General features: G+C 39.1%; 2 protein-coding genes across 2 annotated transcripts; one reads left to right on the forward strand and one right to left on the reverse strand.

Moving 5' to 3' along the window:
• The first annotated feature begins 1,103 nt into the window (after nt 1-1,103).
• bet1 (Bet1 golgi vesicular membrane trafficking protein) lies at nt 1,104-3,547 on the forward strand. The gene is made up of 4 exons (XM_020631636.3): nt 1,104-1,289; nt 1,477-1,583; nt 1,810-1,866; nt 2,761-3,547. The coding sequence occupies exons 1-4, from the start codon at nt 1,271-1,273 to the stop codon at nt 2,914-2,916; spliced, it is 339 nt and encodes a 112-aa protein (XP_020487292.1). The 5' UTR covers nt 1,104-1,270; the 3' UTR covers nt 2,917-3,547.
• Nucleotides 3,548-3,642: 95 nt separating this feature from the next.
• On the reverse strand, nt 3,643-23,670 carry zgc:85777. Its single transcript, XM_020631635.3, has 9 exons — nt 23,445-23,670; nt 16,945-17,065; nt 12,257-12,386; nt 9,739-9,845; nt 9,199-9,366; nt 8,749-8,922; nt 8,111-8,272; nt 6,570-6,720; nt 3,643-4,108 (listed from the first exon to the last, which is right to left on the reverse strand). The coding sequence occupies exons 1-9, from the start codon at nt 23,643-23,645 to the stop codon at nt 4,018-4,020; spliced, it is 1,305 nt and encodes a 434-aa protein (XP_020487291.1). The 5' UTR covers nt 23,646-23,670; the 3' UTR covers nt 3,643-4,017.
• Nucleotides 23,671-24,686: the final 1,016 nt, after the last annotated feature.

The following is a 24,686-nucleotide window of genomic DNA, read 5'->3' on the forward strand; positions in this document are numbered from 1 at the left end:
CCTCCTTCAAATACTGCCATTTCTTTACCTATATGAGATAATGATGGATGTTATGATTGGTGTCCTGGCTTTTATTAAGCCCATGGAGACAGCAGCATTGGTTTATTTCTACTCACAAACCGCTGCAAACCTATAATGAAAAAACTGCCTTCTGTTATTTATTTATTTATTTCAAATCTCCTATCACTCACCAACAGCTGTGATCGTTTTTGCTCCACTACATGGTTGCTCTACCAGGTACTTAGGATACACTCACATCTTGGTATAACACATTTCTCCCTTTTTTTTTTTTTTTTTAAAGCGGTTCGTCCAAGAATAATCTGACTTCCCAAGAGACTTTAAAGCTTCCTTGTCTTTTTTTATTACAATTATTATGTCTGCCTTTTCCCCCCAGTACTACTCTTATCTTAATTTGACTTTCTATATTTTTGATAATTCATTAACTGTGTAATGCTGTACTTTGCTAGGCAAGTTGTAATCCTCTTAAGGAATCTCCTGGCTAGGTCTAATTAATCAATAGGTCCCAAATAATAAACTTTTAACATGTCATTATGAAGAGTTTAGTCTTAATAGTGTCCAGTTTCTGGAGGAATCCCTGTGAAAATTGTATTTTTATTTTTTACAGAAACTAATTATGATGCTACGGATCCTGTTACATACCACATTTGCTACGCTGCTATTGTTCCACTTCACAAACAAATAAGGTTTAAGCAGCTGGTGTGTTTTTTCCCCCAATGGAGGTTGTCTAGCCCTTTACCCCTTTTTTGCTGTGTAAGGGAAACTCATTATGCCACCTTAAAATGACTGGCTTCTGGCAGAGGTTTTATAATATGAGGATGGTATCAATCTTTAAAATGTCCCCATTAAAGAAAATAGGAAAATGTTTCTAATATATCCATTTTTTCAAACCTGATATTCAGTTTTGCCAAATTTTGCATCTAATATCAAACACAAACACACACACACACACACACACACACGAGTTTTATAATTACATTTGGATTATAATCAAAAGTCTATTCCCTTAACAATCAGGCCAGTGAAACAGCACACACAGTCTACGGTCCTTGACAAGTCGAGCCCGTCTGTGAATGACGTCAGAACAGGATTGTCCTCCTCGGCCGCCGTATGATGTCGTGGCGTTTGCTGACGTTCACAAACTTGCCACAGCTACACGGAAACCGTTAACTATACAGTCTCTTATTGAGTCTGACTGTCATTATTTCACATCATTTACGCCACCAGACTGTAACACCTTCAGCGGATCATAATGAGGCGCGCCGGTTTGGGTAAGAGACAGACCTCAGGATTAGCTTACTGTCTTGTTAGCTAGCTAACTTTAGCTTATGTTGTCAACAAATTCTAGTTTTTGTGTTCTCCAGGTCCAAATGTTACGTTACACTTACTTACTTTAACATAATTAGGGATATTATAACCAACTAACCTTGTATTCATTATTATTTACGTTTTTTACAGGTGAAGGAGGCTCTGGAAACTATGTAGCGAGTGGATACAGTGTGTATGAAGAGGAGAATGAACACCTGCAGGAGGGACTGAGGGCTAAAGTCACAGCTTTGAAAAGTGTAAGGACCTTTTAACAACACTCTTGTTATTCTACTTTTGGCGAGTTATTTGGAAAATGCTTCACACTAAAGTCTTGTCTGCTTTCATGAAACATGTTTTCGTCTTGATACTTCACATGTTGATATCTACTTTTCTCATATGGACTTTATGTTGTCATTAATGTTGATCATATGCTCTGTAGGAATGTGCACCTAAACATCATGTTGTGATATTTGATCTCAACAGTTATCTATCGACATCGGGAATGAGGTGACATACCAGAATACAATGCTGAATGACATGGTGAGTTTCACTTACTTTAAAATCTAATTATTATAACAATGTAAAGGTTATATTTATATAATAATAAACTGAAGCAGAGAAAGATTTTTTTTACAAGAACAGACATAAACTTACAAAACAGCATAATTGACCTCCTTCCTTTAAAGTCTTAAGTTGATACATATATATTATTAGCAAATCTCCCTTAAAGCTCCTGGTTTGAGTTTTTAACTTTTTAAGAAACAGACACAAATTTAAACTAATGCAAAAAACACATAAGTAATTTACAATTTCTTAATTGTAGTTTTTAATGTCTGACATGTCTGTTATGGGACAGGTGTCTCACTCCGAAAGTGTTAAAGTTGGTGTGGTTGCTGGAGAGGTGTCCTGAGTACTGCCGGGGGGCCCTTTAGCAAGGTACCTAACCCTGCAGTAGCTCTGGTGCTCTTCCTATGAAGCAGCCCCACTCTTCAGAACTCCCAAGAATTTTATTATATAAACTTTATTAATCCCCACGGAGAAATTCTGAGGTAGAATAAAGTAAATAAAATTTAAACACAGTTCCTCAAATGGGCTTTAAAAAAATGTAATAAATCATTATGAGTGTATTATTGATGATATTAAAATGATTTTCTGATTTGGTAACTTGTAAGCGTTTAAATATTACAACTGGTGGAGAGCAAACTATTTCTGGTACTGATCATATATTTTATCCTAAAAATAATTAGTATAACTGAGGAAGAACTAAAATATTTCATTCAGAAATATAGTGTAACTTCAACTCTGAATTTAAAAAATGATTTTGGCCAGACTCCCCCACTTTGGACTAGAAGAGCATTTGTGAGATATCAGTGAGGCAGTGTGCTTGTGTACTTAGTTGGACTTTACACTCCAAATCTCTCTTTCCCACACAAGGACTCGGACTTTGACTCGACAGGCGGACTGCTTGGTGCCACCATCGGCAGAGTGAAGCAGCTGTCCAGAGGCAGTCAGACCAAACTGTTGTGCTACATGCTGCTCTTCTGCTTTTTTGTCTTCTTTGTCCTGTACTGGTTCATCAAACTGAGGTGATAAGAGGAACCTGTTGAACTCCAAATTGTCCTCTCAAGTCTGAGCCACAGATGCATCTCAAACGAGGCCAACATAATAATGATGAGGGAAGGCATGGCAGTGTCTCGGCTTTACAGATGCCCTAGTCTCTCAAAGTTACATAAAATAACCCCAAAATGAATTGATTAAAGGACTCACTGTTATTTGATTTGAGACCTTTAAAAGTACGTAATGGTCTGAGGTGACAACTCACTCTGAAGTAGAATCTGGTTTTGTGCATATCTGAAGCACACACAGCCAGAATATGTATGTTCTTGATCTCAGCCCAATTTACCTCTATTGAGAAGATGAGACACAAATATTAACAAGCAGCAACTGTAGAAGATAGAGCTGTGTTGTAATCCTCAAAGTCATGTGGGCACGTTGCATGATTAACTCATAAAACGGTGAGGTGATCAATATATTCCATGTTGTGTTCAAAGTAGTGAAATCATGGAAATCTAGTGTACTTGCTAAATGGGGTAAATATAAATATACAATAATTTGTCACCCATCCAAAAACGACAGTATAAGCAGTGTTCTTTATTGATGTCGATGTTTTGTTGTAAAAAAAAGTTTTTTTAATGTAAATAAACTAATTCTATGCTCTAAAGTGACATTGTAAAGAGTCTGTTTAGAAAATGCAGAATATATTCAAACTGATTTGATATCTTATTAGGTTAAAGGAAGGAATAGAAACACAACAAGTCAGATTTTTTGCTTGATATTTATTTTATACAATTCATTTTAATGCACTTAATTTTTTCTGTCTAGACTAAAAAATAGGTTTTTGACTTCAATGGATAAACATTGATTCAACTCAGTCTTTACAATTTACACTACATCACATGTAGGCTATTCACATTGTCAGATAAAAACAAAACAATCAGACATTATTCTGTGCTTTGAGGACGTAAGTGTTCCACTGTCCACAAACAGTATAGTTTGAACAATCAAAGGCAGGATTAAAAACAATCTTATTTCCTGTAGATATTAAACCCTTAGAACTATCACATCAGCACTTCAGGTGGACAATGTTCAGCAATTCACGGTGAACGATAAGCACTTCATCAGGTTATGACATCACTTCTTGGGTAGAGTGTCCATGTACTTAGAGATAATTCCCAGCATGACCTCATCAGCCCCTGCACCGATCGACATCAACCTGGAATCCCTGTGGAAAGGAAAAAAAAAAAAGATAAATGTTATGTCTCTGAAAAATTCATTAACATTTTCATCAACCATTAATTTGTGCACCATGAGAGCATCCTCGTGCTTCTGAACCTCGTGTTAATCTAGCTGCATTATTTGCCCCGTCAGTAGATGTCAGCACAGTGTAAAAATGAGAGATTCAGAGTCTACCTCAGTCTCTTTTGATTATAAACTGCATAAACATATGAAACTCGTATGCCCAACACAGCACAACAGGAGACTAAGCCTAATTGCATGTTTTTGAGAAATAATACTACATCACATGCTAGGATTTAGTGGAAGCAATCAATCAATCTAACTCTAACTTGAATTATTAAGGAATCATGTTTAAGGTCCTTTTAACTGACCATGCTGCTTCTGCCAACCTATGTGGTTGCTGTTCCCATAGAAACACAAACCCTCACAAAAGTGCACATAATTGCAGACATAAAACAAATGTTGGCTACCAGCCTGGTGTAGTAACTGGTGCCGCTGTGCCGTGGTTTTGTTGTCTTAAAGGTTTTTAGATTGGATGTGATAACAAAGCACCGAGGGAAAAAAACATTACAATCATGGTGCTAGAGTTTGAGTTATAAATAACTTCTATGTGGTTCATATAAAGAAAGGACCAGCTTCACCTGTAGAATCTGCTGACCAGCATGTCACTGGTGAAGCCCATTCCTCCCCCAATGGAGGCAGTCTAGCCCTTTACCCCTTTTTTGCTGTGTAAGGGAATTGTTGTAAGGGAAAGTCATTATGCCACCTTAAAATGACTGGCTTCTGGCAGAGGTTTTATAATATGAGGATGGTATCAATCTTTAAAATGTCCCCATTAAAGAAAATAGGAAAATGTTTCTAATATATCAATTTTTTCAAACCTGATATTCAGTTTTGCCAAATTTTGCATCTAATATCAATGTTTATGATTGCCCTGACCCTGTGTGTGTGTGTGTGTGTGTGTGTGTGTGTGTGTGTGTGTGTGTGTGTGTGTGTGTGTGTGTGTGTGTGTGTGTGTGTGCGCTAATCATTGCATCAGGGGTGTTCTTGAACCAAAGAGATGCAATGAGGATTAAGAGCGGTCTCTAAACGTCCATACGCTTTCTCCACTTTAAAGACCCATCCGATAAAGCCAATCCTCTCACATCCACAAAGGCACAGATGAGGACATTGTTCAATCAATACCCTCTCTTTTTCTGACAGTTATGTCAAGGTCATGCATACAGCAGAGCCTTTGGGTGATACATAAAAAGATGAGCGGTGGGGCATTGAAATGCATTATGGTGGGCTGGAGCTTTAAGGTGTATTTATTTATAAGACATTGGATCAGAATAAATTAACATCAAGAAAGACATTTTAATCTCTTTCATCATATCACCTGTCACCTGTAATATTGGCACAAGGCAAGGTGAGAGATGATGTATGGGGGGATAAGGAATGCTAATCACAGCTAAACTGCACCTCCAGGATTTTGGAAATATATAGAGAAACTCTTTTCTATTTTATACGGCACTGATGGATTTGTCAGTAAGCTTCATTATTAAATCCACAAAGGACATTCGTCTGAATTTTATTGTGGTCACAATTCAAAATGTACAAAGGAGACTGTCTGTCTGAGTGTAAAGGAGCATTTTCTCCTCATAATAATATGTTTGTCCCAACAAAGTTAGATTAACACATAGATGTTTGTATATAATTTACTGTGTATCAAAGGTGGCTACAAGAGGAAAAGGAAAGTTCTGTGTTTTGGAAAGTTTGGACTAGTTTTGCATAAATGTTGCTTTAAGAAGCTGGTATTAGTCTGGCAACTAAAGTGGCCACTGTACTAAAATCCTATGTTGCATTTCTTTCCATATTTCTTAGCAAAATCAAAAGTGACACAAAGAAATAATGTTATTGGCATTGGATGTTCAACAGTTAGGCCTAATATGAATTCAAATGTTTGTTTACACTCTCGACAACCTGTGATATAGATGATTAGAAAAGTTTGTATCTACCTAATATATCAAAGATTATAGTTAACTTCAGATACAAATGCTTTGGAATAAAAAAAAATGTAAAGACAAAATAATAATCCCTCTTTATCACCACTTTTGTGTCTGTAAGGACCTTCAATCTGTCTGAGTTTGATGTACAGTATTATTTTTAGTTGTGATGGAATTGATTGACTCCAGGCAGTGGGTGTGTAGATTATAATAATGTGCCCAACTTGCCTTTCACAAAGACAGCAACACCTCCTTATTTGATAAGGAAAAAATACACAAGGAAATATATAAAGAAATGCATATAGAAAACGATACAGAAATAATGAGTTTTCTATCGTGAGGTAGAAAAACACAGAGGGACAAAAGTGAATCAAAGTCACTACTAAAGCCAAGTTGGCTACCAGCCTGGTGTAGTAACTGGTGCCGCTGTGCTAGTTCATATAAAGAAAGGACCAGCTTCACCTGTAGAATCTGCTGACCAGCACGTCACTGGTGAAGCCCATTCCTCCCCAAAACTGCAGACAGCTGTCACTCAGCTCCCTGGCCAGGCGGCCCCCCTTTAACTTGGCCATGGATGCCAGCTTGGTCACATCATTGCCTTTAATGTACAACGCTGCAGGAAAATAAAATGTTAGACTGGCAAATGTTTACAGTATATAGATGAAAAAAAAAAGGGATAAGTGAATGTAAAGAAAAACAAAGTCGATAAACAAATGGGCTTCAGTTTCAGATTTGCACAAGGCTGGATCTGGTTCTGTGCTTTTTCCCAATCGGACCTTTTCCCAGTGAAACCGATCAATGCCTCCATTGTAGGTATCCTCCAGAGGAACATGTGTGGGCTGCATGATATTCCTGTTTCAGTGTGTGAAGAAGTTTGCCTGTGTGTGTGTCTATCTACCTGTGCCAAACACATGCAAAAGCTTTGATCTGTTTCTGGGCAAGCAGATCTGGCTTGAACTGGTACCAGCTAGATGATTTCAGTTAAAGCTTCAAGTGTTGTAAACAAAACGAGAAAAACCACAAAGCCTTGGATGCCCGCCCGACAGATGCTTCCACGTAGTTGTATGAAAACACTGCGCCGTAGAGGGTTTTCTCGGGGATGACCTGGCTGTGTGCCAGTTTTTCAAGTGGCCATGGCTGAAGGATTTAAAGTCATGCCAGTGTTCATGAATAAAACAGAGGTTTGGTCAAACCGTTCCACAATTCTTCATACAGTTTGTAACCCCTGGATCCTTCTGTCTGCCTTTTTTAGAGCATCATTTACCCATTTTTAAATTAAAATAAATGTGATTTAAATTTGAGAAGGAAATACAGACCAAAAAGGAATCAAAAATTACAAATAAAATGACATGTAAAGACTGAAGACTATGTTAGCATGAATTGAATTTATGTGAAAAAATTACCTAAAGAAACAAATAATGTATGGGAAGGATAAAATTCGACTCCTTCCAAAAATCTTGGTAAAAAACAGTTTCAGACATCGAGGAAATAGTTCCTTATGTAGCTTTAGAAATCTAGAAGGACGCAGTTTGAATACCAAAGCTATCAATTAAAATACTCTGTCTGTAGAAAGGCCTCAGTGTTGTTCACTGTTAGCATGAAGCTCCCACATAAGTCTGTCTTTAAAAACCTGTCATATCTGACATGAACAAATTGCCCACTCAAGGCTGGTTTGGCATTCACATCATTCTTGCAGAGTTGAGTCAGTTGTGGCCTTTGTTACGGAGGCCTTAAGTCTTACTAGAGAAAAATTGTTTTCACGAGGAGCGCTGCATGAATTCATGGGTGTAATTTCCCTCATATTTAGTACATGTACACTCAAGAAATTAAAGTTCATTATGGGTTTCAGGGGTGTTGTGCATGATCTGGAGGAAAATAAACTAAATTTCGAAAAAGTTGATGTTGCACCCAGTTTATGTACATATTGAAAATATTCACTGTTCCCACTGATAGCCCAAATGCTGTGATGTATTACAGCACCTGTATCTCTAAAGTGAGCTCACCTGTTGCACGGTGGAGGAGGGAGCGTAGCAGCTCGACCTCCGTCTGCAGCTCTGCCAGCCTGAAGTGAACTGCCTGGTGGTGGAGGACAGGCTGCTTGAAGATCTTCCTCTGCCGTGTGTACTGGATCGTTTCCTGAATGATGATGTCCATCGTGGTTAGGACTGTGGGTGTTAAAGAGAGAGACAGAAAGTGACCCCATTACCTCTGCTTCCATCTGCAGTAATAGCTTTCTAGTTGCGCTGATGTAAATTGTCACCCTTTCATTCTCTTTAATGGCAGTAAGAGCTTTATACATTTCTTTAAGTGCTTGATGATGGTCTAAGTCTTAAGAGTTTATTGGGTCAGGCAGACTAATGCATCATTTTCAGACTCAGTACAGCTTCACTTTTCCTACATAAGTTATTTTTGAGAAAACCCAGACTCTGTCTTGTTACTCAAAACGAAAAGTAAACAAATATTTTACAGAAGATTGATGGCTTGACCTATGAGACCTGCTAACTCCCTCATTTTTGGAAACTAAAACAGAAAAGGAGTCGTTACACAAATAATGCATCCGATTCAATGGGGAGGAATACATCATCAGACGTGGGAGAGGGAGAGGGAGAGATCCGAAGAGCTGTAAGAAAAGCTCACTCACTATTGGCCACAGCCCAGAGCCTCTCTTCCTGGAACTGAAGCATCTGATAGGTGAAGCCCATGCCTTCCTGGCCGATGATGTTCTTGCAGGGAACATGGACGTCATCGAAGAACACTTCAGCTGTGTCCGATGACCACATGCCCAGCTTATCAATCTTGCGGGCGATGTGTATTCCTTCAGAAAGCAAAATAAACGTCATCGAAGCAAAAGGGCAAAACGCACAACAAATAACATGTAAAAACATGAAGGTTGTAGGGTAGTATGTCCATGGAAATAATGTAGGAATTCTGCAGTAAATCATTTAAAAAAAACACAATCTTAAATTGAAGGTCCATTTTTTGTTGTGCCCAAAAGACAGAAAAACACAATTTTCAGCTGAATATTTTTCCCCAATTAAAATGCCAATTGCTTTGCTGTGCTTGTATTTATGCTACAATGTCTGACTCATACCAGGCAGGTTCATGGGCACACAGATGAGAGATTTGTTCCTGTGTGGAGGGCCGTCACTGGTGTTGGCGAGGAGACACATCCAGTCAGCCTGGGTACCGTTGGTAGTCCACATCTTCCCCCCATTAATCACATATTCCTCCCCTTTCCTCACAGCCTTGGTCATGATACCTGAATGAATATGTGGGAAATGTGGTAGGATAGAGAAGGGGGGGGGGGGGGTGTAAAGACAGAGGGTTCAAAAAGTGTCAATGAACATCAAAGACATACAATTTTGACTTTGAAATCAGAAGACTGCAAAGCAGACTTTAACTCAAACTGGTACTTTTCACACTTTTCAAGAGAAAAAAAAAAATCATGCGATATAAGTGCATGTCGTCCTTTTTTCATGTGAAATATTTGTGCCATATAAAATGATGAACTTTAATAATGCTGGCTGCTCAATCATTTATCAGTGTTTGTGAATGAAAAGTGTTTCTTCAGGAGCTTGAAAGAAAATGGTCTGATAATAAATGACCAGAAGATGAAGAAGGAGATACACACTTGAGACATCAGAGCCGGCTCCGACTTCACTAACACCCAGGCAGGCCACTTTGTCTCCCATGATGGAGGGAAGGAGGTACTCTTTCTTTAATTCAGCTGATCCAAACCTGCACACAGAGACACACGCATGCAAAGAAGTCAACAACACAGTTATGTGTCCTTACGTGATTCCAATGCTTTCTCAATTAAAACTTAACTTTTGGTAAAACTCTCCAACTGTACGTTCTAACTTTAGAAAGATAAAGCAGTTGCTGTGTGCTTTAAAATAACACTGCAATGACTGAGGCAAAAGCATTTCAAGTGGGACAGTCTTATCATAAATCACACCCCCCCCCAACTGGTATTCCCCCACTTTGTTTTCTTTTGCTGCTGTCTCAGTGCTGAGAACTCGTTGCAGGCTAGAGTAGATCCCCTAATTAAGCTCTGGAGACTCCTATTGTCTATTCCACTGAATTCTGTCTCTTGTCACCACCATCTGTTTCAAAGCAAAAGGATATCACACAACCAGCCAAGGCCCTGCATGGGTGAGACAAATATTACCAAATATATTTAAACCCAAACCCTCTAAGAATGTCGCTTAGATAAAGACTATTTGTAGCACAACTATAATACAAAAGAAGGTCTAGACCAGGAAAGATTTGACTCAATTTTAAACAGAGTATGAACAATGTCACAGGTATGTTTAGCCGTGTCAGTTTAATCTATATATAATCTTAGTTCAGTAAATAATACAACAATTAGAGGTAGGGCCCGACCGATACTAGACTGTTGGGGACGGTACCGATATTCGGGAGAGAGAAAAATCAGATACCGAGATATTGGCCGATATCTTTCTTCCATCTATAGAGATAAATAGATATAGATATACACATTTATTGCGTTGATCGCTCAGATGCGGCTCAAACACTTGTGGAAAAGATTTACAGTAGAAGGAATACAGGATGGTAGTTGTATTGTATTCACATAAAAAAACATTAAATTACTTTTAAGAAAAGTTATAAGCAGTTTTTTACAGAAAGAGAATTGAAAAGGGTATCAATTGGAATCGGCCCAAATATTCGGATAAAATATTGGGAATCAGAAAAAGCCAAATAAATCTCTAAAAACAACACAGCCACCCTGTTGCCAGATTAGCATCACAGCTATCAGACGGTGCTGCAGAACCTCTAAAAAAGTCAGTTCAGTAACTCTAAACTTGCAGTAAATATGAATGTTATGACTTGTTGAGTGTCACACGTTTCTACTCCTTATAGAAATGTGTTCATTTATACAGCAGCTTTCAACTTAGTTCATATAAACAATGGGGTATATCTAGTTTGAGCAGTTTTAACAGTGTATTTACCAGTATATGCGCTTCAGTTGGCAACATTTCATAAGAATGTTAGGAAAACAAATACCCATTGATGATTGCATGTCAATATTACTATTGAATTATATGAAATTGAAATATTCATTAATAAATGTGCATCTGAGCGCCCTCCCCTTTGTATTTCAATTCTTTTTCATCGTCCGGACTGAAACAAACAACCAATTAGGGTCAGCCTGCACCTACTGTAAGTAGCCAACACGGCGTCTCTGCACAAACTAGCATCATCCCTCCCTCTCCCCGCCTCGGCGGTGCTGAAGGCACACTGGCTGTGCGGCACACACCAGCTGCTTCTTTTTTGGAATATACAGTATTCATTATTTTACCGTGATGTCACACACTTATGGAACTGCCCACCTGGCGTCAAGAAAGTCTTCCTGTTGCATGCTATGGAGAAGTTGCTCGACTCAGTTGCCGCCTCCATGTTTTATCCAGTTTAATTTAGTTCAACGAAGACAGTTTATTGTTCAATTAGATGCACTAACTGACAAGGACAGAAACATGGGTTGTACTTCTATAGGATCCCGTCTGAGAGAGAAAGAGAGTGTGCTATTAGACGCTCCGCTGTCCTTGGTGAGGGAACAAAAGAACAGTACCACTACTGCTTAACTAGTCAGTTGTTAACTAAATCATTGTCAATCATAGACCAATAAAACAAAAGTAGACAGAAAGATGCCACATCAGGGCTGGAATAAGAAAATGCCAGAAATACTGGTGTTTCTCAAATTGTTTGACCATGGTTTGTTCAAAGAGCTCATTCTTCCATCACAGCACACTAATCTGCAGGCTTTACAGAGACAAAGTGGTTACCAGGAGGAGCAACAGAAGCAACCTTTTACCATCACAAAATGAAACCCATCACTATAGGATGAAATGTGCTCCAGCTCTGACACAAGTGGCTTTACTGGTGGTGTGAAAAGGAAAAAAGAACAGAAAGTAGACATTGTTGCTTGAGTCATCCATTAGTTGTTGTCTTTCTGATTAGAGAAGGACTCAGAGGAGGGGGTGGGAGCCAGAGGCTAAATGTACTTTTACATAAAGATGTGCCATCAACTGTTGCAAACTGAGCGTTCATTTGAGCTGCAAACTTTTCAACTATCAGCAGATTTATCAACAAATCCAATAATGCTGTTGCAGTTTCTGTTAAGTTACCTGGCCAGTGCTGGAGTAGTCATGTCAGTCTGTACGCCGATTGCCATGGGGACGCCTCCACAGCGGATGTTTCCCAACTCCTCTGACACGGCGACACTGTAGCTGAAGTCCAGACCCAGGCCTCCATACTCTGCAGAGGACAAAACACACACTCCTTCAAGTACTGATAAGAGTTAGATGCCGACAGTTCACTGTACACTGTGTGGATTTTGGTGCGAAGGTAATGCTTTTCATTGTATTTCAAGGAGAAAGAAGAAATGGTTGAGCAATGCCATTTTGTATAAATATACTCCATCACTAAGTCAGTCATGTTAAACTAGCCTGACACTCACCTTTCCTGTTTCCTGTTATCTCTGTAATACAGTCCCTTCCTAACATGTCCCTGCATAGACACACACACACACGTTTATGTGCATAATACTCCACACTGATCCGTTGTTACTGGAGCATGCACTCTAATTAATTACAGGATGTTATCATTAATTGTACTATCTGTCATTACGTGCAGAAAGCACTGCAGTGCGAGCAGCAGCAGCACACTGCAGATAAGGGTCACTGTTATCTCAGTGTCATCATATCCTTTCTTTGCATGAATAACAATCTTGATTTTGATCTCTGCAAAAAAAAACAAAAAAAACATCAAAATTCAAAAAAAGTCAAAATTGGATGTCTTTTTCCTGAATTCTTCAAGCGGAGACATTGGCAAAGACCCCGGGTCCTTAATGGAGTGGAAGAGCGTATTACAAACTATGTTTTAAATACCACTTTGTGACAGTTATCCTCATTACAATTCCTATCTTTTGCCTTTCATCATCAGCTGCACCATCTGCTCAGAAATGAATAGCCAGCCTTTTATGCCAATAAACTTAATGCTTAAGGCCAATTTCCTGTGCACTGCTTGTAAAATAAGCTAGCTAATGCACTCGCTTTTATACGAAATTTCTCTCAAGTTGTTTATGGTAAACACACAAACAGCTCTTAGAAAAGCTCTTGAAGTTCAGAATCATTTTTCTGCACTTCTAAAAAAAAAGAGAGAAATCCTCTCATGCTCATAGCAAATGCAACAGTCAGTAATTAATTTAAGAAGACTGAGTCAAATAACTTAAGGCTGGCTGATGGATCTCATCAGTGACTGACAATGACTAATCATTTGTCAATTTATCAAAAGGAGGCCAGCAAATGCTAGCTAAGTGGATTAATATCACCTGTTCAGCTAGTTATTGAAGTTATTGAATTGAAGTCAGGCGTCTGTCAGTGAAAGAGAGCAGGGAAAAAAAAGAGCAGAATAAAGTGGGACAAAGAACTTTGGAGATATAGTGGGACATGCAAACAAGGGAGTAGGGGAGCCAAAAATGAGAGGAAACAGGTGCAGCTGTGCAGCGATAAGTCTCTGAACGCTGGAAACCCTGCGGTGGATACTGTGGACAAGGGGAAGCGCTGAGGTTTATCCCACTTTAAGCAAAACAGCAGGCCGCCTGGTTGAACAAGCAAGCGGAAGAAAAACAAACAAAATCCTATCACAAATGTCAGTCCGATGCCCATATGGTTCCTCTGAACAGCAGATGTGCTTGGGTGTTGGTTCTCATTAGGTGGCGCTCCATTAGAAACAGAAGAGAATTTAAAGGTGCAGGAACAGCACTAGACACGTCCAAGAAAGTAACTCTACTTCCTCATCTAAATCCTTTCCGTGTTTCAAATGCACAAAAACACGCGTGACCTTATTGTAAAACTATGAAAACACTAGAACCACGGTTGTTGTGTTTTGCTCATTTCCATGACAATACTGTAACAGTCACTACAACAGACGTAAATGAAACTTCCCTATTCAACCTTCTCAGGCATGCATCACCATTGCAGCATGACGCACTATACATAGTATAGTCACATAGTTTGAAAAGTCCATATTGAATTGATCATAGTTCTAACAAGAAAGAAAACAGCCTTGACACCCAAGTTTTCTCCCAGTGGTTAGTCATCCAGACCTTATTTTCGCTCTGAAAGTAGAGGGAAACAGGCCGGGAGCCAAGGGTCATCCCTGTCTTCTCCCTCAACATGGCTGCCTTTGCAAAAACTTCCTGTTCTCATGTTTTGAAAGTTAATAAAGCGTTTCCTTGTACACGGGAAAAAGAGTGGAAAAAACTGAGTGTTCGAGGATTCTTGTTCTCAGAGGACTTAATAGAGGGATATGCAGAATGGCTCCAAGAGATGTCAACAGGAGGAGCGTTAACTACGGTGCCAGTTTAAGGGCATAACCTGGTATGAATCTGTTAGAACAACTACCAGTGAGTCCTCTGTTTCCAGGATCATAAATCATCGCTGCCATTGGAGAAGCACTGCAAAGGAACAAGAATAACAAATTGGCCTGAATCCTGTTATCGACCTAATTTGTTATCAGATTTACTTATTTCCATGCCTACATTGACGCTTAAGTTTAAAAGCAGTAAGAGATGATGAGAAATCAAGAAAAACACCAGAAATAATATTCAACATTTATTTTTTGCAGACTGTTCTCTCTGTTGTTTTGTTTTGTTCACATGCTTGCGTTTGTTTCTGATAAAGGGCAAGCACCTCTCTGATTCCACCTGATGAATCATTTCTTCAGTGTACAGACCCCTAAATCCCTATTCCCATCCCTGTAATCCAAGCCTCTAAATCAATTAACCCAGTGCAGAATGCTCGGAGAGTCTGCTTCATTAGTCAGCGCTGCAGCAGAGGGACGTGTCGAGATGTTCTTATTCAAACTGCACACTCTTCTTCAAAACATATATTACCAATGCAACTTTGTTTTTTTCCCCCCTGATCCTGATGTACGGCAACTATTAAGCCAAAGGAAAAATAGTTATTAGAAGGAGAACAACTTTTTTTTGAAGTTTTAGAGACTAGAATCAAAGAGTGATACAGTAATAGAAGCATGTGAGGTCGATTTAAGTTGCACACTGAAACACATCAAATCAGCCCCCTCGGATATTTCTGTCTGAATTAGAAGGTCATTTTGAACCTGTACCGCATTTTTCACAACTGTTTTATGCAACAAGTTCCTTATGCTGTACGTGATAGAAAGAAGTCTACAACCTAAAACTACAGAGTGTCTCTGCTGCTCCTCCTCTCTAATCCTGTCAACTAATGCTCAAGTCTTGTGTACACAGCACATTTTAATCCCTTTGCCCTCCCTCTTCTTTGACCTACAGACCTAATGTTGAGTCCTCTGCACTCAGCTGTATGTCCAACACTACCACTATGGTTTAGTTTATCTAATTATTTTTGTTTGCATAAATGTCAACACAATATACAAATAGACAAAAGGAGAAGTAGCTTATTCTTCCAGATAAATGAATCTTGTTAAAAATCTTCAGATCGCTGCAGGCTGATTGTCAAACCCTCCCCACAAACCTCCTCACACATCCGGCTGAATTACACACAATGACCCCAACTCATTTGATGATCTTTTACTTTACATTACTGAAACCCCCAACCCCCCCCCCCCCCCCCCCAACCCAGCAGCGACACAGCTGGGTACACATCTGGAAATAGGATGCACTGTAGCAGACAGCTGTTGCTGCATGTTGATTTGACACCAGCACCCGTCATCACAGTGGGAACATTTCTACACCAGACGCACTGAAATGTATGGCTGTCAGACAGAAAGAAAAGAAAAATGAATGGAAAGTTAACTCAGCTGTGAAGAAGACATGCCAAATGCTCTTTGAAGCATTAATGGTCGAACCAAACACGCAGTGAAAGACGTTTGGTTTCTACTCCCAAACACAACATATTTTAATCCAGGTTTCCTTCATTTATGCAAATTGCAACCACTACTTCAATAACTATTCTGTGGAATTGTTATTTATTTGTGCTCTTGGATTTTAAAATGATATCCCTTAAAGCTATATCTATGCTTTGCCAAAGCCGTTTCCATTCCCAGATATGTCACACATTTATCATGAGATTTTTTGCAATGGCAAAAGAAACAGCACGTCTCTAAATCAAAAATCTTGAAGACTGAGGAACAGGTGGGTATATGGATTACCTACTTTACTTCCAAAGAATACAAATGAATGAAGTGTCTGACGGAAAATAATTCAAAACACTCCCGAGCCATTTATGTGTAATGGATACATCGTTTGAAAGCACACGTTGAACATCTTTGGGGTTTTTGTGCGTTTTCTTGCTCTTCAATTGGAGCCTCTTTCAAACATTCAGACATGACAGCTTAGGACATTCAGGTCCCAAAATGAGTAAAGTGTCATGCCAAACTCCACAGGCCAGGAACTGTGAACCCCATCTTGGTGATAGGGGCGGCTGTGGCTCAGTGGTAGAAGGTGGAAGGTCGGGAGCTTGATCCCCAGCCCCAGTGCTTAACTGCCACATGTCACCAGGCCCTTGGGCAAGATTCTAAACCCCAATTTGCTCCTGCTGCTTCCTGAGCACTGTGTGTGAATGGAATAAGATAATACTGATGGACACTTTACATAGCAGCCTCTGCCATGAGTGTGTAAAGGGGTAGTTGTGACCTGCGGTTTAAAAGCGCTTTGAGTAGTCACAAGACTAAACATGCACTATACAGTACAAGCTAGAGTAAATCTACCATAGTTGTTGTTAGGCGTTAAATAACCAAGGTACTGCATCACCCTAACGTATATGAAATTCAGTGTTGTTGTGTTTTTGTCATTGTACTTGTTTGCTCTTACCGACTGGTTTGTTAACTCCAAGAAAACCGGCACTTCCTAAGATCTTGAAGACTTTGTGGGCTGGAAACTTCCCTTCTGCTTCCCACTGATCCACATGAGGGTTGATCTCCTGGTCGATGATCTACAGTGTAAACACAACAGGGGAGACATACTACATGTTTATGATTTTACTAAAAAAAAAGTGAGACGGACATCATCTTTATTATGGATTAGGTTCAGACATAGCTGTGCATGTGTTTCTATGTTCCTCCGCAAACATGCACTATTGATAATTTGGCCTCAAATATTGATGCTGAGAGCAAGAATAGCAGCCCTGCTGTTCTATCTCCTGTCTCATGACTCACACCAGATTCATGCATTATTATGAGTTGAAAAACAGCTATTGTTATAGCCACATGGGCTTCCTGCACATCCCTACTTAAGTCTATGTAATCTATATGTAACAGACAGACAGATAAGGTATTACATATCAATGAATAGAAAGCAGGCTGGAGAAATGTTACAGACAGTGAATCTACGACAAAGACGAATATACTGACAGTACCTTATTCCTTTATGTTCATGTTATCATTCCCCAGCTGATAACCAAGGCTTCGCTCAGGACATACAAAATGACAAGCTGCATGCTCTTTGAAAATATAGGATCACTGCCTTACAGTTGTAGTGTCCCTCCCTCTCAGTCAATTCAATTCACTTGTATTTGACTGAGAGAAAGTAAACACCAGTTCTGCTGCAAAGTAGCTTATTCTAACAAATGGTTGCTGCTTACACATCTTAAACCTGCCATTACGTAAGACACACCACAGTTACAGGTGGGTACTAGGACTGCATATTTTAAGGTCAACCTACAATGTGATATTGGTTAAATATTGACCTGTACAAATCAGTTATGATCTCAGAGTTCCTATTTCTTTCTGCTGTTCTGCATTTTATAGAGACAGTACTTGTGTTCAGAACACACGCAATCACATGAATCTAAAATATTTAGAATAGCAGAAGCATTGTTCTTGTTCATCCCAAGAACTTCATCAACAATGTTTTACTCTTTTTTCTTCCTCGGCCTTCATATTGACACCAACTTGTCTGAAGGGTGGCTTATGGCTAACTGGGGCTTGATTTTAGTGGCCAAATTATAGGAATGCTGGCTTCGTGTAACCAGGGCTCCGTCTTAAAGGTCAAATGTTTGCATGCTAAAGGAAATGCACAGCATGTGTAAAAATGTATTGAATTTATTGCATTTGAGGCTTTTGCAATGTCTTAATTATGCAAGTAGTTATTGTGATGTCAACGAAGTTCACTGCATAGCATGAGCAATTGTCTGCTTGTATGTCCGCTTAACATTACGATGTTACATTGAAGATGGTCTTTGACCTTTCATCTTAACTTCAGTTTATGAAATAGTCCTATTAAACATTTTTTTTAATTTTGATCAAATTAGTGAGTGAATCTGTGTAATTGCCAAAAATGCTTTGCCAGGTCTCAGTAAACTTAACATTTGACCACTGACTTATTTATTGTCATCAGTTCTGCCTTGAGACCAAGTGAACATCTGTGCCAAATTCTTGAGCCACAGACGAAGGACAGACAATCCAAAAAGCTTAATTCCTCCAGCCTGGGCTTCAATCCCAATCTGTGTCAATATGGAGCACAAATACAAGATGATAACAGAATTCAGTGGTAGTGCTGCTGGTACCACAAGATTATACACAGAAGTTGTCCAACCCAACTTAAAGTGCAAATTACCCTAAAATCTGGGGATTTAGGTTTTTTGAGGGAGGATACTGATATTTCAAATTTAAACTGTTGGTCACAAACATTGTGCTGATAATCCACATCTTTGCATCCAACCGTCCAAATGCCAACATCAAACCGACTTCTGTGTCTCCGCCAATGTTTTAATATGCCAGGGAAGAAAAAAACCCCACTTAAGTATTATTTAGAACAGCATGCAAAAGTAAAGCTTGGTACTGAAACCCATATTAAAGGCATTCCTTCTGGGTTAGCAGTCTATCCATCTAGTGAGCCACAAAGCCGCAGATACAAAACTGTTGAAAAATGAAGGACAACTATATTATATGCTTTAAGAGTGGAACCAAAAAACAGCAGCTGTGGTCATGGAATATCCTCAATAATATGAAAAAATGGGCATTAACTGGTTGGAACAGAATCTTAGTTAAATAACTTGCTGATACAAATATCTCTCCCTGCACCAGCTTTGTGCTCATTTGTATAAGAACTAAATAATAATGGATTTGTAAGGGTGGAGCAAATTGGTTGTGGCAATCTCAACACTGAATTTTACATAATATCTTTCAACAGAATAATCAGATTTTCTTGTTTCTGGAAACCAAACTCAGACAGTTCTTTTGCCTTCTCAGTGTATATCACTACTGCCTGCTTTGGTGAGTCATGACCCAAATGTCTGCAGGCTGTAAAGTTGGATTGTATCCTGGCTTTGAAACAGACTTTGGAATGGGTGAACTTTGGTGCCGTGACTCATTTTGAGCACCTGGTAGTGGTCCACAGCTGGAGAAGCACTTATGAATGAACAATCTATTGAAACGTGTTATCTTTTGTGGGAACTCAAGCTGCGTCACAGAGAATTGGATGTCGATCTAAAGTGAGGGTTACAGTACTATGTGGTATTTTATGTTTTGACATTCCACCTCACAGGCAGGCATTGTTAACAAAAGTGTTTGGCAGGAAACCAACAACAATTTCATGTTTGGGGATGTCCATGCCTTTCACACCAAATACAGTAACAAATAAATATATAAAATAAAAACGTATGTGCCTTTTCTTGATAAATGCTTTTTAAATTAGAATGTTCTTCACAAAATATAATAAACAGCTAGAGCTGGGTTGCTTTTGTTTTGACTTCTTAATTTATACAGCATAACATTTTTAATAGACGATGACAATGGACCAATGACAATCTGCCTCATAATATGTTTCTCTACTCACCACAATAGGCTCTAAATGGTGGGTAAAAGCAATTAAAATAAGAGGGTTTCAAACAAAAGAGGTATTTATAGGCAATAAGAAACATCAAATCCCAGCCTCCAGGAATGAGACAAGTTAAATGAGTCAAGTGAAAGAATGTGCATTGTGAAGAATGAACCCGACTGAATTATACTTTAATGTGGGTTTGGTTGAAGATCTACTTCAGAGTGAAAACACAAGCAGCATTGAGTTGGAGAGGGCCAGTGTTTTGCCATTCGTCCTGAAAAAACAAAAGCGCTGAAGAAGAATTCACAGGATTGCGAAAAGTGATGCACACTCATTTTGTCCTTCCAAAACACACAAACCCAAACCAGCCAACCGCTCAACCAGCCAATAAAAACACACGGGCTGAGCGATATTTGAAAACACAGCAGATAGAAGACATGGACATCATGTTTTTAGCATTCAATGTTTGATACAAAAAATAGGCACTACTTTCATCAGAAATAAAGGGGCAAATCTGGACCTGAATCTGTCCAGATCAAACTTAATTTACAGCCAACTCACGAGCAAAAAAGTAGGGAAAAAAAGGCAGACACCAGTCCCCTTTCACCTGCAATGAACTCATTTTTGTTTCAAGTTCAGATCCTGAGGAGGGAAAGGACGGGAAGATTCTGTTTAAAAGAGAAGCAGAAAGGTCACCGGGGAGTGATTCTACATGTCTTCACAAAGGTTATTGTAGACTTTTTGTGTCCAGAACCCTTTCACATCACCAAACTGTCAAGTAGTAAGGAATGGTCAAGAAAATCACATTATCAGGTCTTACAAAATGTCCAGGCTGGAAAGTCTCATGCACATGTCAGAAACAAACGCGCTTAAAACTCAGAAATAGATCAGACTCTTTATAGCGCCCTCTGTTTCTGGAAGTTGGTAAAAAAGCTTTTATGTATATGGCACTCCTTCTGATTAGAATACAGTGTTTCCCCTAGGTTTACAGCACGGGCAGACGGACGCCGACACAAACACTTGAAGGAATCTTGGTGTTCATGCGTTACTTTAAGTGACAGCTGTCCTGTTCTATCGGAAAGGAATCCTTAAATGACTTCTTTCCCTGCTTTCTGACTCTATCCACTATCCCAGCTCTACAATAAAGGCTCAAAAAGCCCAAAAATAAATCTGAAAAAGAAGTTTCAGAGGCCGCCCCCCCCAATATATTGGTAGGGGAAACACTGGAATAAGTTACCTTTAAATATCCGTTCTTTGTCATCAATTCGCCTATTTAATGGAAAGTGACAGGACCAGTAAACCCACAAAGGGCTGAACTAGCAATGAGCAGTAAATCACTTCAACTCAGGCAGGCAGACTAAAAATACATTATTTACTAAATTTAGAACAAACATTTTCCCATAATACTCTAAACTAAGTAGTTGTTACTGGTAGAACATGTGAACTACTGACCAGCAGCGTTGCTTAAAACGGCCATACAATGGCTTTGTCATTTTGTACTGTGACGGAAATCCTAGTGTGCATGAGGAGAGGGTTCCTCTTCTTCATTAAAGACCTCAGATGACCTTCACCCCCCCCCCCCCCACACACACACACACACACACACAAAAAGAAGAAGCCATGAATGGTTCAGAGGTTTGTATATGTGGGAGCATGTGTGACTAATGTATTTGCAGCGAGAGATTCTCAATTGCGCACGCACACGCACACGCACACACACACACACACACACACACACACACACACACACACACACACACACACACACACACACACACACACACACACACACACACACACACACACACACACACACACACACACACACACACACACACACACAGACAACAGTCTAAACAACCTCCCCACCCAATAACAGAAAGTTTGTAGTGAAAACAAACTTTGGCACACCTGACCTTGAACGCTCACTAAAGGATTTCCTATAACCTCATTTGTGTACAAACTATCCGACCATGAATTCTTTTAATAAACCGAGCTGCCTCGCGTTCCTGTTCCTGCACTGCCAACATATTGTTCTGCATTTCCTTTTCCCATTTTCATCCTTCCCATTATTCCCAGTGCTGGTATATTTTCAACCTCCTGGCTTCCTTTTCAAGGTTTAGTCACACAACTAGCACCACACCGTTTACCGCAACATCTCTGCTCGCTGCCTTAAATTAGACACCGGTTGTTATTTTCAGAGTCTGTCTCCAACCACTGTCTAGTGACATACATTCAAAATGAGTCAAGCTGATTACGAATGCTCCCTTGGATTTTGTACGACTATAATTTGTAACCACTGATTTGTAGCTTTTCAAATATAAAAGCTCTGCTGATCAGATACCCCTGACTGTGGCAAAATGAGGAAAAGCAGACTAAGATTAGGCGGGAGCAGTTGGGTAAAAATAATAATTTTTACCTTTTCTTCTTTTTGGGATTGAGAAAGCTAACTAGTTTAAACGTATTTAGACCAAGCAACAGATCATCTGTACACCAACATATTTCAGGAAAATGTGACTAATCCCGTTCCAGACCATTTGATTCCCTTCTGACCATTTGAAAAGAGGCCGATGGTAGACATATGGTTACAAAAAACACTTTTCCCTTCAAAATACATTCTGATATCTAAATATGGGTATTGGCTGATACATCCAATACTAATTCAATAAAACTGCATAAAAAGTAAAACATTAATTGCTAACATTTGGCTTACTTTGGTTCACATTACATATCAGTACAGCACATAGATTTGCTAGAAAATGTCCTTGTAAGGAATATGAGGTAGTATGAAATGGTATTTGACTCAGAACAGCTCTTTGCTCTCAGATTTGCTATTAAAAATCCTCGGCTTAAGGCCTTTGCCAAATATTTGTTTAATAAACACAAACATTTTAGCTTCGTTAACTAGACTACATTACCTAGCCCAACTTCTAAAAGCTATTTCAACTAAAAGTCATAATCCCTGCAGCTGCCAAGCACCCATACATTTTTATATTCTTCTACTGGTCTTACAAAAAGCCACCATGCATCCAGACCTGTCAGTCAAACAGTAATGTGCAGCGCTGGCATGAATCAAATGGGATGTGTGAGTGTAGGATGGGTCATGTAAACACACAAGCAATAATGTTTTCAATTATCAAATCGTGCATCCTGAATTTAACTGGCTCTTATTTCATAACATCCCTTGTTCTTTAAACTACAGAAGCAGATACAAAATAGGCTTCTATCTTAAAGACTTCTACGTCTTCTATCATAAAATAATGTCCAACTTGAAGATTGTTAAAGCTATAATACAGAGAAGAGACTACAGACACTCACACAGGGCGACTTCATAACAAGCCAGCTCTGTGACCTCTCACCCACTTCCATTGCAATGCCCCTATAATGCTCTTTTACGGTTACATTATTTTGAATACCTGCTGTTTTCTCGAAGCACACACATGGGTATTATAATGGGAAACTGTCACTTGCTTAGCAAAGAGAAAGGGACACTTGTTTTAATGTTAAAAAAAAAACATGCTCGCTAATGTTATGCTAGCAGTCCTGCATACCTTTCTGAGGGACTCCTTTAATGCAAAGTGCTCTTGTGTGTAGATTAAATGGTCAGCTGCGGTCTCTGGGGCACTGGACGACTCGGGTTTAGATGACACATTTTCAGACAAAGACCGGACACCAATAAATGAGTTGAACTTGTACAAATTACGGCTGCTGACTAGCAGGTTTAAACGCAAGGCTCCTTCGCGCAGCGCCATCTCTGTTGACAGCCGTCTGACTGCGCATGCGCATGCTGTGACCACTGTAGGTTGAAGATAGGGAATGTGGGAAATTTGACTTAATAAATTTGTTAGTTTTTCGTTCGGGTTCAGACATTTGGGGAAATACCACAGATAAGATAAAAAAAAAAGCTCCCACTTACAGTATCACAGCAGTTTAATCAGTAGTTTCTGTTCTCAAAGGGTTCATGTCCTTCAAAAGTTCACCTGATAAGTGTTGCAAATTAAAGAAAGGGAAAACCCCTTTTGAGAATTAAATATTTGTTTTTAACCTTTATTTTTGCCACGTTCTTGTGAAATATTGGATATTTTTAGTATTGAAATTGGCTATAATGAAACCTTCAGTAAAAGTTAAAAAAAAATCACTCTATAGTGATTTTAGAAGTCCTGATCAACAAATTAAACAATTCTTCCCAATGTGAAATAAAAAAAATATCTAAAGCCAAAACTGGTAGATTTTCCCAATTTGGACAATTTATACGACATTTTACAACTTTAATTCTACTACAGACATCTTCTGAACTCCATTCATTATACCAGGTTGTATAGGCCTTCCTGATTTTCTGCTCATTTAATTCCATAAGCATTTGCATGAGAATGAATGGTTTGCCTTGAAGTATGAATATAAAAAAGTATACTGAAAAGAGCTAAAACCTTCAGACACACTTTGCGTCCTTACGTTTAACTTCATAATGGTTTGTCAGGATAATTTATTTATTTATTTAATGATGGCACAAAAATGTTGCATAAGAAAAGTTTGTCATATGTCTGCAAACTGAAGATGTCTTTGTTTCTCTACCCAGTCATAAGAGCTTCCCACAGTGATTGAAGGAGACAGGCTGAGTTACAAACAAGCAGATTTAATGACCGTTGCTTCTGTGTATGAAACAACACATGGGCCCATTTGCTCAGACTTTATTCACCACATGAGAGAGAAGCATTTTTTAACCCTTGGCGAGTACAACTCTTTTTTATTGCCTCTTTCCAAAGAATACAATGAGGCTACAAAACTGGCAAGAA

Source organism: Labrus bergylta, chromosome 19 (genome assembly GCF_963930695.1).
Source record: "Labrus bergylta chromosome 19, fLabBer1.1, whole genome shotgun sequence".
NCBI lineage: Eukaryota > Metazoa > Chordata > Actinopteri > Labriformes > Labridae > Labrus > Labrus bergylta.